This window comes from Semicossyphus pulcher, unplaced genomic scaffold (assembly GCF_022749685.1).
Source record: "Semicossyphus pulcher isolate SPU_LCO1_2020_fin unplaced genomic scaffold, fSemPul1.0.p SCAF_22, whole genome shotgun sequence".
Taxonomy (NCBI): Eukaryota; Metazoa; Chordata; class Actinopteri; order Labriformes; family Labridae; genus Semicossyphus; species Semicossyphus pulcher.
The window spans coordinates 13,029,943-13,044,375 of record NW_027211696.1 but is presented as its reverse complement, the minus strand read 5'-3'; the positions used below and the strand labels follow the sequence as shown (position 1 = coordinate 13,044,375).

Below are 14,433 nucleotides of genomic sequence, written 5' to 3'. Positions count from 1 at the left end.
ACTCAAGTAAAGCATCAAAACAATTACGATACATTTGTCCGTGTGTGTTTATGTGCTGTCCGTCAATAAGTCTGCAGACAGAGTCCAGGCTCCACGTCTGTCTACAGTTTATGAATCCAAACAGAGTCGATCTGTTTCAGTCTGCAGAGAGTCCCAGGAGAGGCTGACCCACCCGCTGGCACCAAACTGTCCACAGATGGCGGAGACCAGGCACAATAGCTCTGTTTGTCTCAAACAATGTTAATGCAATAGCAGCTACGCTCACATGTTGAATTAGTCTCGATTTTAATGGGGCGGGAAGCTTCAAAAGGCAGCACCTCTGTGAGAAGATTATTTCTGGCAAATAAACAAAAAATATTGATTTTCTTTGAAGGACTAGACGGAAATGTTTGGCTTTCTGAATATGGATGAGAATATTTGATGCCTCTCTCATATCTATACGCTGAATGTGAGGTTACAGCCAGTAGCCGCTAAGCTAGTCTTAGGCTAGCATATCTTAAATTAGCAGAAAGACTCAAAACAGGGGACAACAGCTAAGCAGAAGTCTCTCCACCTACCAGCACCTGTAAAGACATTCTTACATTTCAGTGCTGTGTATGACATTAAACAAACTTGGCTAACATGCTAAAATGTACCTACTAGCATCTCTAAAGCTCTCAGAGTAACTCATTACGTCTCGCTCTTTTAACCTGTACTAAAATTTAATTGGAAAAATGATTATTTGTGATTTTATGTTGTCTTCTGTGTTGGAATTTATATAACAAACAATATATAAGGTTAGTTAGCTTTGGAGGTGCTGGTATGCAGCTTTAAGCTAGCTTTGCAGGGATACAAGCTAGCTCTTTTCCTCCAGTTTTCAGTATACATTAAGCTAAGCTAACCAGCTACTGACTGTAATGAGAAAAGTGGCCATCAGCGAGAAAATAAACAACTGTAGTACCAAAAAAAAGTTATTAGCTATTTCTTTAAAACAGATTTATGAAGCCTTATTTTACATTTTGGTATTTCTAAAAGCTAATTGGCTAACTTGTCTTCTGTGTTGGAATTGTGTTGGAAGATATACTGTAAGGTTAGTTAGCTTTGAAGGTGCTGGTATGCAGCTTTAAGCTAGCTTTGCAGGGATTTTAAGCTAGCTCCTCTCATAGGAGCTCCCTCCCTGTTTGCAGTGTACAAGCTAGGCTAAGCTAACTCAGTTACTGGCTGTATTGTGTATGGTGCTTGCCACCATGAAAATAAACAAGTGTAGTACCAAAAAAGTTTAGCTTGACTATAAAAAGGATTTATGTAGCCTTCTTTTACATTTTGGAACAAGTGGGAGCATTACCATGCTTGTGTGTGTTGGTGTGTCAGGGCTCTAAACTATACTTCACTTTGAATTTCTTCGTAGCCTTAAATTTATTTCCCTTTAGACGGAAACTACACTGAAATAAATCTGTCATGAGAGCCAGTATTTCTCACCTAAAATACAGAGTGGGAGTACGTGGGGCTATGAGATATGCTGATACATGCTGCTGCTTAAAAACAGGAAGTGGAGGAAAACAGCTAACTCTCCCCTAAGGTGCAAAATAATAAAAAAAAATCCAGCCAAAGCTTTTTATAGTTTTTGTTTTTGCACGAACACACACAAAATAGACTTTGTAATGTGTTCGTTAATGAGCTTTAGAGGTGCTTGTAGGAGTATTTTGGTACCTTTGGACAGACTAGGTTTTCCCTGCCTTCATGCTAAGCTAGGCTAAGCATCTCTTCATATCACTCTTGCAGTTTTCATTCCTGAATAACCTGCAATGATTTACAAAATCTGCTGTGCATTTTCACATCTAAAGAGATTAATAATTCATATGCACTTTTTTGTGGTGGTGATGTGTTCCTTATTAACAACATCATTTAGGGGAAATATAATTGTCTCAGAGCGCCAAAGTTTATCTATTATTCATTTTAATAAGTGTACAGTGTGTGTGTTATGTGCTGGCCTGAGCGTCCTAGCTCTCTAAATAACCCTCCGGCGTTTATTTATCCCCTTACCTATTTCCAGAGTCTCTAAAAATGCCTGAAATATGAACACACGCACTATTACCGCCAAGTGGAAAAACTCCACTTGAACCCTGCAGTAGCCTTGTTTTCTAAATTACTTTTTATATTCTGCTGTTTATTTCCTGTCTTCCCCACAGGCAACAGCACCCCTATTATGGTTTAAAATAGTCAATTTGTTTACTGTGGGCGAGATGGCTGGTACCTAGTACGGGCTAAATTGTTGAAAGTGTGTCAGAGTGAGAATCCTGTAAAGAGCTGTCATGTTGTGTCTCAGCAGCAGGCCTGATCCTGTTAGTTCTGCTGAGGACAGGGAGCCGAGACCAGATTTTCTCTCGTCTCTTTCTTTGTGAATCTGCGCCTCTGTGTAACCGCTGTGTTTATTTGCTTGCGTGTGGATGTATCTTGAGGACTGGCTGCAGATACGGTGCTAACTGAATGTGAAAATTCTCCACTGTAAGCTGCTATACGTGACCATATCCAGGCTTCTTTTCAGTCTAAACACGTTGGAGAGATACCAGAGAAGCATTCTTGCTTTTTAGCCACGCTAGCAACATGGCTCTAAGGAGGGCAGTGTTAGGCTGTTTGTCAGCCCACCACATAAGTCCAGAAAGAAATACCTCAACAGCCACTTCAAGGATTGCCCTGACATTTTTTTGTTTCCAAATATTCATGGTCCTTAGGGGATGAATCCTACAGACTTTGGTGGTTCCATGACTTCTTGTCTTACACAATGACGTTCTTCTGTGATCTTAAGTGAAACGTCTTTTTTGATAGATTTGGTGCAGAAGCTTTTCAGCGCTTAGTAGCGTCCCTCAGCGCAAACACACCTTTGGGTTTTTATCGCTGCGCTCTCAGTTGAAAATAGCTAAACTTTTGGAACAGCGCCACACTTGTTAGTGTCACCAAAGAAGGGGCGGGACTTCAGATATCAACTTTGTCATCAACAATGGCGGAGGAGAAGAGCATCGTTTCTTTTTTTTTTGAGGATACAATTTCCAAGTCTGCTGCTGCTAATGTCAGGACACGACATTATTCCATCATTTTTATGTTTTCTCAGTAAAATTGTATTAAAATAAAGCAAATATTAATCATACAGAGCGATTTAAAAGAGACTTAACAATCACTACAGAGGGAAGCGGAAGTACCGCCAGACAACTTTCGTAACCTAGCAACAGTAAACGCAGACAAGAAGCGCTCTAAAATTGAGGCTGTGCGCGCTGCCAGCCCAAAAAGCGGCATCAGTGGACACAGGCCCTTAATCCAACCTCGTCTTGCTCACACTGTGTTCAGATGTAAATGTAATCTGTACAACGTGCCGGCGTCCGTACTGAGGAGGTTATTCTGCTCTGACTTCTGTTCGCAGGTTTTCTCTGGAGGACCGACATCAGATCTCAATAAGGATAAAACGTACACATTAAAAATATAGGTGTAAATGCAAAAGCAAGAGTGGCTCGTTTGTTGTCCCGAACACTAGTGCGGATACAGACTGCATTTTAATACCAGGTGTAAACGTTGTCTATGTTGATGTTCAACTTTTTTTATCTCAATTGTCCAACTCTATCTGAACAAAATACATTTCAATCAGACTTAGATGTACTTCAACATCAACATGTTAGCATCATCATTAGGAGCAGGTTAACATGCTGATGAAAGCATCTAACTAAAGACCAAACTATCTTTGATCAGGCAATGCTCTTTGAACAACACATTAGGTCATTAACCCGTTCATGTTTCTTCCCTCTTAGAAAAATTACCAAACTAAAATCTGTTGTCTCACAAATCGAGTTAGAGATGCTTATCCTTGCTTTTGTTTCTTCCCGGCTCGACTATTGCAATTCCCTTTTCACCTGCCTCAGTAAGTCCTCCCCCGACCGTCTACAAATAGTCCAGAACGCTGCTGCAAGGCTGCTGACCAGGTCCAGCAGGTCAAGTCACATTACACCAATCTTATTTTCATTACATTGGCTTCCAGTTAAATTCAGAATTTCACTTTCCCTCAGGTCTTCTGACCAGGGTCTACTTGTCGTCCCTTGTATCCGACTGAAAACTAAAGGTGATCGTGCTTTCAAAGTTGTAGATCCAACACTTTGGAACACACTGCCTACGCAAAAACGTTCTGCAGTTTCTACAGATGTTTTAAAAAGCAGCTTAAGACGCACCTTTTTAAATTGGCCTTTGATCATCTCCTGTAATTTGCACATTTGCAGTTCTTCTCTGTTCAATTCTATTAATGATTGTTATTACTATTTTTGTATTGTATTGTTGTTGTTGTGTTGTTTTGTGAAGCACTTTGTGACTCTGCTCTGTGAAAGGTGCTATACCAAATAAACGTATTATTATTATTATTGTTATTATCTGACCCATCAGCCAGCTGACAAATTCTGCCCTTTCTTGCTTTGCTTGTCAGTCCCACATTAGCTGGAATCCCACAATGCCTTGCAAAGCCATTTGATTGCATCGCCTATCCCGAAAAAATAAGACCAATTGTTACAAACAAACCTCAGAACATCACCTCCACCACTTCTCATTCGTCACAGGATCAGCCCACCTGCTCACAGATGTGCCAAATTAAGCAGCACTATGTTTTTCATCCTGTTGTCCAGGGACATAGAAAAGAGGGATCCTAGAAAGAACGATGACATTTTACTCCTCCAGATATTCATCCACTTCCTGTTCCCCCAACACAGCAGTTTTCTTGTAGTTTTTTGGGTCTGTATGTGACTGACTGACTGACGGTACTTTCAGAGCCATAGAGGGAGAGAGTTGCGACATCGCAATGGTGGATCATGGAGCATATTGGACCTCCACTGACGCGACTCTCTGTCTATACAGCTCTGGATACTTTGGGGAGTAGGCGGGGCTGCTCCTCCGCTGCTCCTACGCTGTCCTCACCTACGTCCGCAGCACGCACCTGCTTTTAAACACGTTGTCATCGCCCTCATAAGGACAGTCCTTGTAACACATTGCCCACATAAGCGCACGTTGACCTGATGCGGTCAGCCACATACTAGCTTTTGACCTCGTCTTGTTTCTGCAAATTACTACATAGCTCCTCATTTGCATAATGTTACAAAGTTCAAAACCTTTGCTAATAAATTTATGTTTTTAGCATCGCTGGTCATTCATGTGTTGCGTCGAATCCCACAATGCCTTGCACAGCAGTTCCTCATGCCCCATATAAAACGAATGGGGCAAACTTTGGTCACATCACGGCAAATTCAATGGGCCTTTACATACGTCTGATTGCCTCATAAATACATTTCAACCAAAGAAACAAAACTGCTTTCTCTTCCTGAACACCTCTCGGCCTTTCCTGCTGCAGCAGTGCCGGTCGTTAGCTCTCTTCTACCTTGGATTTTTTTTTTTTAATACCTGCAATCGATTTTAAGCAACTCAATTTTCCTGCTCGCCTGTCTTTCATCTTGTCTGCTGTTTACAGAGCAGGCATGCTGCTGTATTCTCTCTGGGCTTTTGTGTAGAAGAAAAAGGGGGGGTGAGGTGGGGGCTTTACAGTGAGCCGGGGAATCAGCAGTCTGCGCATGTAATGGAGAGGTAAGTGCAAGCTATAAAAAATGTAGACTTGTTGTGATCACTCTGAGGCTCAGCCCTGAGGCGAGACAGCTACACGAGTTATCAGCGGCGAGTAATTTGTGTTAAGACACATTCGCTCTCTTTAGGATGAATAATGGACAGCTTTCACATCTCCTCTGCGATTTGTTTATCATTTCATCCGCTCGCGATCTTCGTCTCAGACGCCTTCTGGTCGACATTATCCTCTTACTCCTTTAGAGCTGTCAGGGGCTCTTCAGAGTGTCGTTGACCCGACTGTGAACTGAATAATATGCCACAATAACATGAACGGTTTATCACCGAGGCCTGTCGGTAATATGGTGCAAGAGAAAGACGAGGGATGAGGGAGCGACGGAGTGATCTCATCCTTTTGTTTCTTTATCTGTCCCAAATTCTGATCCTCCTCTTTCATCTTAACCTACGACATCTTTTGATATCCTCCTTCTTCCATCCTCGGAAAATCTGCCTTTCCTCCGACTTCTCTCATCTTATCTTTGCACCTCGGCTCCAACTTCCTTTCTCACTGTTTTTTCCCCCCTCAGCGCCTGAAACGCGGCTCCCGTTCCTGCGAATCGACTGGTATCGCTTTAAAACACATCAGTCATTCTTCTCCCTCGCTCGCCCCTTCTGTGTTGCATCTCTTCCTCTTTATCTTGTGTTGTTCTGAATCATTATTCCCGAGCATGTAAGGCTCAGAAACGTACATGCCCCCTGATGGTTTGATCCTGAGTTCGAGGCTTTGAAGTGTGGATGTGTAAGCAGTAATGCTTGAAACTTCAGCAGCTGATCCCATCTATTTTGAACGATATCCCTGGTGTCTGGCAGGAGGCTTGAAAACGGAGGCTCTGATTTTCCGGAGCGTTGCTTTTTATCTATTCTTCTTGTTTTGGCTTCAGTTACAGGAAAACCAGTTCTGCAGTTGATCTCACCTTAATAATTGTCACCTGCGATCTAAACCCAAGCATATTTCATCCCCATTTAATCACTGAAAAGGGGTTAGAAAGCTGGTGGAGACATAGAGAGTTTAGACCTTGAGGAACTTCCCTCAAGTGGTTCATATCAGCCGTATAAATGTGTTTGTATTTAGAGAATTAGAGCGGGCACACAAGGCTACTAAAAGCAGCGAGTGTGACTGCTTGAGACTGAAAAAAGAAAGGACAAATAGCTAGAGGTTGTTGGCGAGCAGACACAAATCAAACCACTTTCTAGAGGTGAATTTAATTTGTAGGAAGGGCGGCGCAGAATCCGATCAGCCGCTAATGATGCCATCACTGCTGGGAACAGATATTGACTTGTTTGTGGGTGAAGGTGTGTGTGTGTTTGTGTGTGCTTGCGCTCCAAGTGTACCTTGTGGGAACCAATTTGAGTTTGAGCGCTTGAGAGTGCGAGAGGTTGTTTGGCAGCTCTTAAACTATTCCTTTAGAGTTTGGACTTGGTGTTTGGGGTTAATCTGCACGCATGTTTGGGCTATCAGCGAGACTCTCAGTCAATTAGTGTGACAGATTAACTGCCCGATAAAAGACAACTGTGATAACTGATTAAATTAAAGTCATTAATCACGTTAAATTACTCTAATTAATAACAGGTTAAAAAAAAAGTCAAGATTGGTTTGTGCTTGTTTTTTGGCAAGCAGCGCCGCTCAGGGGTGACTTTCAGTCACCAGTTTGGCTTAATGCTGAAATAACTCAACAACAATTGGACTGATTGGCATCAAATTTGGTACAGGTATTCATGTTCCCCAGAGGATGAATCCCAATAACTCTGTTCATTCCCCGACTTTGCCTTTAACAATACATGCACGTTAAAGTTCCCACTTACACTTTTTAAGCTTATTTTTTGACAGCTGAAGAGAGACAGGAGATATGGGAAGAAGAGAGTGGGGGCTGACTGCAGCAAAGGGGCGAGGGTGGGAGTTGAGCCTGAGGCTGCTGTGTTCAGGACTGTAGCCTCTGTTGGACACCTACTCTACCATAGACTGTATAAAAAGATGGACGACATGACAGCTCCCTAAAAGTGAAGCCAAAACATCTCTATCGCCCCCTGCTGACTGGCTGCAGTATAGGTCATAAAGCCCGCCTCCTCCATGTTAACAGATGGGACATGAGTCAAACTATAAAATCAAAATACACGTCAAAAACATTTACTTCTTATGCTGATTTACGTCCAAGTGTTCATTTTTCTGACAAATTTATTTTAATTAGTTATTTGATGCTGTAAAAAGGATGATTGACAGCTCTGTTGACAGATACGGCTCCTGCAGCCGATCTGTTCTGGATTAGCTGAGTAGAGGAGGAACGGAGAGAGGAGACGTAACTGACGTGTGTTTTGGTTAGCAGAAGTGGCTAAGGTGGCTCCATCCGCCGTTCTCTACTGCGCAGTCTCTGGCTCCAAATGACATCAGCATCGCAAGATGTCAGCGCCTATCACAAGGGCTATTTTGGCACCAATGCTGTACAATGAGAGCAGATGGAGACGCGTTGTCCATCTATATATATACAGTCATTGTTCTCTACCAACAGAGCTTAACAAGCACCCCAAGGCACCTCATATTTATAGACATCATTTAGGTGTATCCCAATTTCAGATCCCATCGGCTATAGTCTGACAATGATATAGCCTCTGGGGACGGTGAACATGCCGGGGCATGTAGCCGATGTTTTTCTTGTGATTTACTTTAATTTACTTACCTTTCAACATCATGATGCAGATTATTAAAAAGTAAAAATGAAGCTTTGTCAGACCTGTCCTCAAGAGGAGAAGAAAACCACTTTTAAAATGCTCGTTTGTTGAACGGAGGTCAGATCGATCATTTCTGATGCATTCGAGGAAGTCGGGAAATCTGAACGCTGAACGGCTTTCGTGACACCGCGTCAAAGGAATTTATCTCAAGTTGAATTTTAGATCTAGAACAGGTTGTTAGCTGTTAGCATGCAGATGTTTATAGAGATTAATAAGAAGCTAAATCGTCGTCAGATAGCCGCTGATGGTAGGACATCATTAGAGCTTTTGCTCTCCTCACGGACTAATTTTCTGGTATACGCCACAGCATGCTGATACGTGATTGGTCAATATTACTTGGACTACAAGCGTAGTACAAACGGAAACGAGAACACTTGCCGTCCCTAAAATCCCCGTCCCTGCCTACAGATTCTACATTTCTATGTAGAAATAGAGATTAGGCTCCACGTAAACCCAGCTACTGTCATTGTGTGCATGTTAGCATTCCAACGTTAGCATAAGCTCAAACCATTGCTCAGCATGAGGGCCGGGGTTTCTCTCCAAAAAAGATCCAGCTCATATCAAGAGTTGTTGGAATATGTCTGAAGCCAAACGTGTATATAGTTGTTCCAATGACCGCACTCAGAGGAGGGATGCAAAGCCAGCAGCCATTGATACCGGGCACGTTGTCAGACAGTCTCTTCTGGAAAGTGTTCACGGCGTTGTGACAGAAAAGCCGATGGAGGCAACTTTCCACACGACAGACTAATCGCTGCTCTAATTATTTTCCACTTTTATAGACAAAATACTTAAATAGTGTATTCATCAAAATAAGCAGATAAAAAACCAGATAAAGAATAATAACCCTCCTCAGTTGCAGCCAAATTGCCCGTGCACACATCCATTCATCTTCCTCTGTGTGCCGATTGTATCTGTGTGCATGCTGTGTCTACCTGAACCACAGGTAGCTATCTCCCAATGATGTTTCCCATTCATTTCAATCACAGTCTGAAAGCCAGATACAGAAAAGAGGAGTTGATTACAAGCTCTGATTCACTCTAAGCCGCTACATAACCGATGAACGCATCGCGCGCACTGTGAGGAGAATACAAAACACCTGAAGGAGTTCAAGGCTGAACCGCTGCTCGGGGAAATTACAGGAGAGTTTCCAACGTCTCTTCTTTCACTGACTGAACCTTCACTTCCGCTGTTTTCAATTCACTGTGTTGCTCTTACAAAGCTTCTCAATCCCTTCTTTAAGGATTCTTCCGACACTAAAATCAATAATATTACAGTTTCTTTGTTCGTATTTCCACATTAACTGGTTTAAATTTGCCTTTTTTTTTATCTTCAGTGATGCCTTCTTCTTATCTGCTCAGTTTCTTTTAAGCGTCAGCAGCTGGCAGAGACACCGGGAGACAAAGAAGCGCCGTGTGATACCACAGATCGTCCAGCTGACTCGGGGCCAAACAGAATCCTTCGAGGCTGGGGGATCGAAAAAAAGACACCCCCCTCTGGGAATCCGCGGCTCAAACCCACAGAGAAGATCCCATCGGCCCGCAGCGATCTCTCCGGAGGTGTGGGAGTCGAGGTCCGTGTGAGAGGTTTTAGCGTGAGTCAGGGATGATCACAGGCCCGTTGTAATTTATCTGTGTTGGCTGGTGGCTCTCAGCTCCTCGGCGTGGGTGGCACTCTGCTACTCCATTATTCATCAGACAGATGAGTGGCTGTGGCAGGACGCCCAGCCAGGAGGTGTGTGTGCGTGTTTTGTGTGAATGTCGAGAGAGACAGATTACAGAATGTGGAGAAGAAGAAGAAGAAGAGGTTTTTGGGTGCGCGTCTGCTTCTAGTGAAAGCGAGTGAGACTGCAGTACGGCTCATTTTATCACAAACAACAATCCTCCATATTTAGCTTCAAATCCAAAGATCTGATCGCGGCTGCGGCTCCAACCCACCTGGATGTGTTCTCCAAAGTGCTTCGGACTTCGCTCATCTGCTCTTTCCCAAAATACACCACCGTCAGATGGACCCGGCCGTCCTGACGCACACACACTTCCCTGTACACACACAGAGGACAAAGGACATTAGGGATGAAAGCGCTCTAAAAGGCAGCAGGAGGAGGAGGGGGGGGGGATTACAGGAAGGAAGAGCTTTGAGATAAAAATGAGGGTTTTTGAAAAACAGGAGGTTTTTATTCTCCCAAGTCCCGACAGAGAAGTCCAACAATAACTCGAATAAATAGCTCCAATCAATCATGGAGTAAAAATATCGAGCTTTTGCTGGTTTTGGCTTCTTACTTGTGATGATTTACTGCTTTTCCCTGCTTTATATCAGCGGAAATCTGGGGTTTGGGTTTTTTTATGTATTAAAAAAATGGCACCTTTTGGATCGGAGACATTTTAATGATCTTTTTACATTGTTTCCTGGTATTTATAGGCTATGGGATGAATACATTAAAGTGATAATCTCGTAGATCTCAGTTTCGCTCCCTTTGGTGGCACCTATGCCGATAAACGGTAATTGCGGGAGCACACTTCCCAGATATCCAGACAGTGTCTCATGTGTGACGTCCACGTTGGCTCCGGCTGTAACTCTTGATTTTCCTGGCTGACGGTCGCTTTCCTTTTTAGACTGTTTGCCTTCATCTGAGCGTCGAATTTGTTTATTTTTCTTTGGATTTTCACTTCTTGTTGAAGTTGTATCTGTAGTCATCCATCTTTCCTTTGTTTGTTCAGCCATAGTAGCCGCTTAGCTCCGCCTACCCTCTCTGGCAGACCAACTACTGCTGGGTGATGGAAAACGTGTCACTTATACTGCGAATGCAAAGGCTTTCATCAGTGGGCCATAGACTCACTCACTGTTGTGTTACCTCATTCGGTGATAGATAGTGACTGAACAGACATTTATCTAAATTTAAATCCTCGAGGTTTTCACTTTAACCCAAAAACTTTACCCCAACAGATTAAAATAGATTTGAAATAAAAATAATATCTAAATTTTCAGCTGTAAAAATGCAGCCTGTTCAGATCTGGGAGATTGTAATGTTCTTTCCCATCATTTCATTTACAGGCTAAATTATTAATAAATTAAACAAAAAATAAACACAACAATAAAACTGATCATAAAAATAATCTAAATCTGAGAAAAAAATCCCGTTTTTCCTCGTTCGAGTTAAAAGTGCCGGGGTAGAGTAGACGACAGTAGAAAACTCTCTCAAGAAGAGAGACCAGGTGGGAGATGCCTGCAGGCACTGTGATGGAGACATGTCAAATACATCACACACATGCTGAAGATAATTCACCTCCTCTCCCACGACACACACGCATAAGGCATGTCAGACTTCTGCCCAAAAGCTCATGAGGGAAAATGTCTCTAAAAACAAAAATGGTGCTTTGGATGCTGAGAAGTCATGAATAATATGATTTGTTTTACTGTTGTTACACATACATTCAGGCATTATTATAAGCTATTTCCTCTTTTGCTGCAATCGTATGAGGCATTGTCACTGGAACCCCAAAGTACATAAAAAAAGGTGTAAATATGTCAGCATAGTACGAGCAACGTTTCCTTTACAAACTCCCGTCTGTTTTTTTTTCTGTGATGCACATTTTATCGCTTTATTCTGCACTGGGGAGACACATCACACTGCATCATAAGTGCTGTCATTTCGCAGTCTAAATGCGAGTAAAGAATATTTGATAAACACGCAGTTACTCACCGTTATCACCCCCTAAACACGCACACGTGCAATTTCTCCTGGCGCACCTTTAATATGGATGAGGGTAAAGTGTTTGCTCAGCGACTCGCCGGCTCTTTCAAGTAAGTACACTTCGTGCCACGCTGTATATCAACTACTGCTGGTGCGCCCAGGGGGGGCATTTTAATGGGCCGCAACACTGCTACTAAGCAGGATTTATCATGTAAAAAGAGCTGTGATAAGCAGCAGCGGCAGCGCAATAAATTAGACGCTAAGGAGGATGTTTCCTGAACTGATGGTGACGGACGGCGGGGATGAAGAAAGAAGGTTTAACTGTGAGCTGATGGGTTCCTGCTGCCAGTCAGCCCCTCATAGTTTGTCTTTATTAACAATTCTTCTACAACATACACAAGCTACCGTGGTTAGATTTGTGATATAATGCACATCTGAGATGCTAATTAGCTACAATTTGCCACATTTTTCTCCAGGCATGTTGTAAGAGCTGAGCTGGGCTCTGTAAGCCGCATTTATTCATGCTCCTGTCTGATTCATTTAAACCTCGCTCTGATTTGTTTACGTTCTAATTACGCCGACCAGCACCGAAATAAATTAACTGATAACACTACATGTGCAGTTTCTTCAAAAATAGCCCCTCTGATGTTAATTCTTTCCTCTAATCTCTCCCCCTCCTTGTCTCTGTCTGCCAGTTCCCCAATTAAAATGTAAAACTGGAGTTGAAACTTGGTCTGAAAACAGCAGATCACATTTTCCTGAGTTAGTTACGTGTGACACAGAGAACCAGCCTGAATAATTCAGCATCTTCTGTTTATGTCACAGAGTTTGTCAAACTTTCAAATTAAGAGCTCGAAAAAAAGGATCAAGAATTAAAACAATTAAAGGAAAGCTTTGATCGCTGAGTCTCACCTGAAGTTGTGCATGAACTGTTTGAACTTGTCCGTGCGTCGGGACAGCGGGACGATGATGTTGATGGGGATGTTGACGGTGTCCACCCGCTCGTTTCTCACCTTCAGCAGCGGTCCGAAGGGACGGAAGAGGACCAGGCGCCTGAATTCATGACTCGACTCGCCTCTGAAGGTCAGCTCGTACAGCGTCCCTTTGTCCCTCTCTGTACGGGTGATACCTGACGGGTGACGCACAGACACATGACCAAACCAGTTTAGATACGATGCCTGTAATCATGCTTGTTTTATACTCAGTAGCTACATGTATGCAGGGCAGTAATGTGTAGCATTTTAGCATGTTTAAAAGAATATTTTTACTTGATTTCGTGCTGAAAGTTAGAAAAGAATATTGATAATACTCTATCTTGGTTTAATATGAAGCTACAGGCAGCAAATGTTAGCTTAGCTTAGTATAAAGAGAAGGTGAAAACAGCTAGCCTGGTTCTTTCCAAAGATAGAAAAAAGTGTACATTCCAGCTAGTGGTTTAAGCTAGGTGCCTTGAGAGCTAAATGCTAATATCAGCAGGCTAACAAGGGCACAACAACAATGCTAGCACGCTGATGCTAACCAGGCAATGTAGTTATCGTCCTCATCGTCTTTGTTTAACATTTTAGCATGCTAGCATATACTAAAGGCATAGTACAACTGAATGGAGTCCTGTTAGAAGCTGTTTTGCTCATTAATAAAGGTGTAGGATATTTTTCTAAGTAATGATGCGACTCTATGCAACGTTAAGGGATCAAAAGTTATTACAATCTGAGGCAGCAAGGGCAAGCTCTATTGTGATAGCGCTAGCTTATACGTGGCACATATGGTAGCTGCCAGGACCTGCCAGGGGAACTGCCAGTCGCTACCGCAACATGCGACGGCAGGCTACCGGACTATTATTAGTTCTATTATTAGTTTTGTAAGCGCCATTTATCTGTGATAATTTGCTTTATATTGTTTGAATAATTTTATTTGGTTAAAGTGATAATCTCGAAGATTTTCATGTATATAAAGTCTGTGGCGAATTTAGCAGAAAAAATCACAAGCGGCGCCCACTTAGTGACGCGTTTTCCATCAGCCAGCAGTGGTTGGTCTGCCAGAGAGGGTAGGCGGAGCTAAGCGGCTGCTTTTCCGGTCTCTGCAAGTGTCGCGAGTAAACAGTAATCTACTATGGCTGAACAAACAAAGAAAAGATCGATGACTGCAGATACAACTTCAAAAATAAGTGAAAATCCAAAGAAGAAGAAACAAACTCGACGCTCACATGAAGGCAAACAGTCTGAAAAGGAAAGCGACCGCCAGCGAGGAAAATCAAGAGTTACAACCGGAGCCAACTGTAGACGAAATTGGGAAGTGTCCTCCTGCAATTACCGGTTATCGCCAAAGGTGCCGCCAAAGAGAACGACCTGAGAACTTCGTGATTAGACTTTTAAGTACAGTGAGGTATATATTTCTGTCGAGGAGAA

The 14,433-nt window shown here is 42.7% G+C and overlaps 1 protein-coding gene across 1 annotated transcript in view; it reads right to left on the bottom strand.

Moving 5' to 3' along the window:
• The window catches only part of LOC138601900 (chondroitin sulfate N-acetylgalactosaminyltransferase 1-like), a 47,318-nt gene that overhangs the window by 10,007 nt on the left and 22,878 nt on the right, over nt 1-14,433 (bottom strand). The window contains exons 3-4 of the mRNA XM_069673199.1: nt 12,941-13,157; nt 10,275-10,376 (exon numbers count right to left, since the gene is read on the bottom strand). Of these exons, the coding sequence (XP_069529300.1) occupies nt 10,275-10,376; nt 12,941-13,157 (319 nt within the window). The remainder of the gene's footprint in view (nt 1-10,274; nt 10,377-12,940; nt 13,158-14,433) is intronic.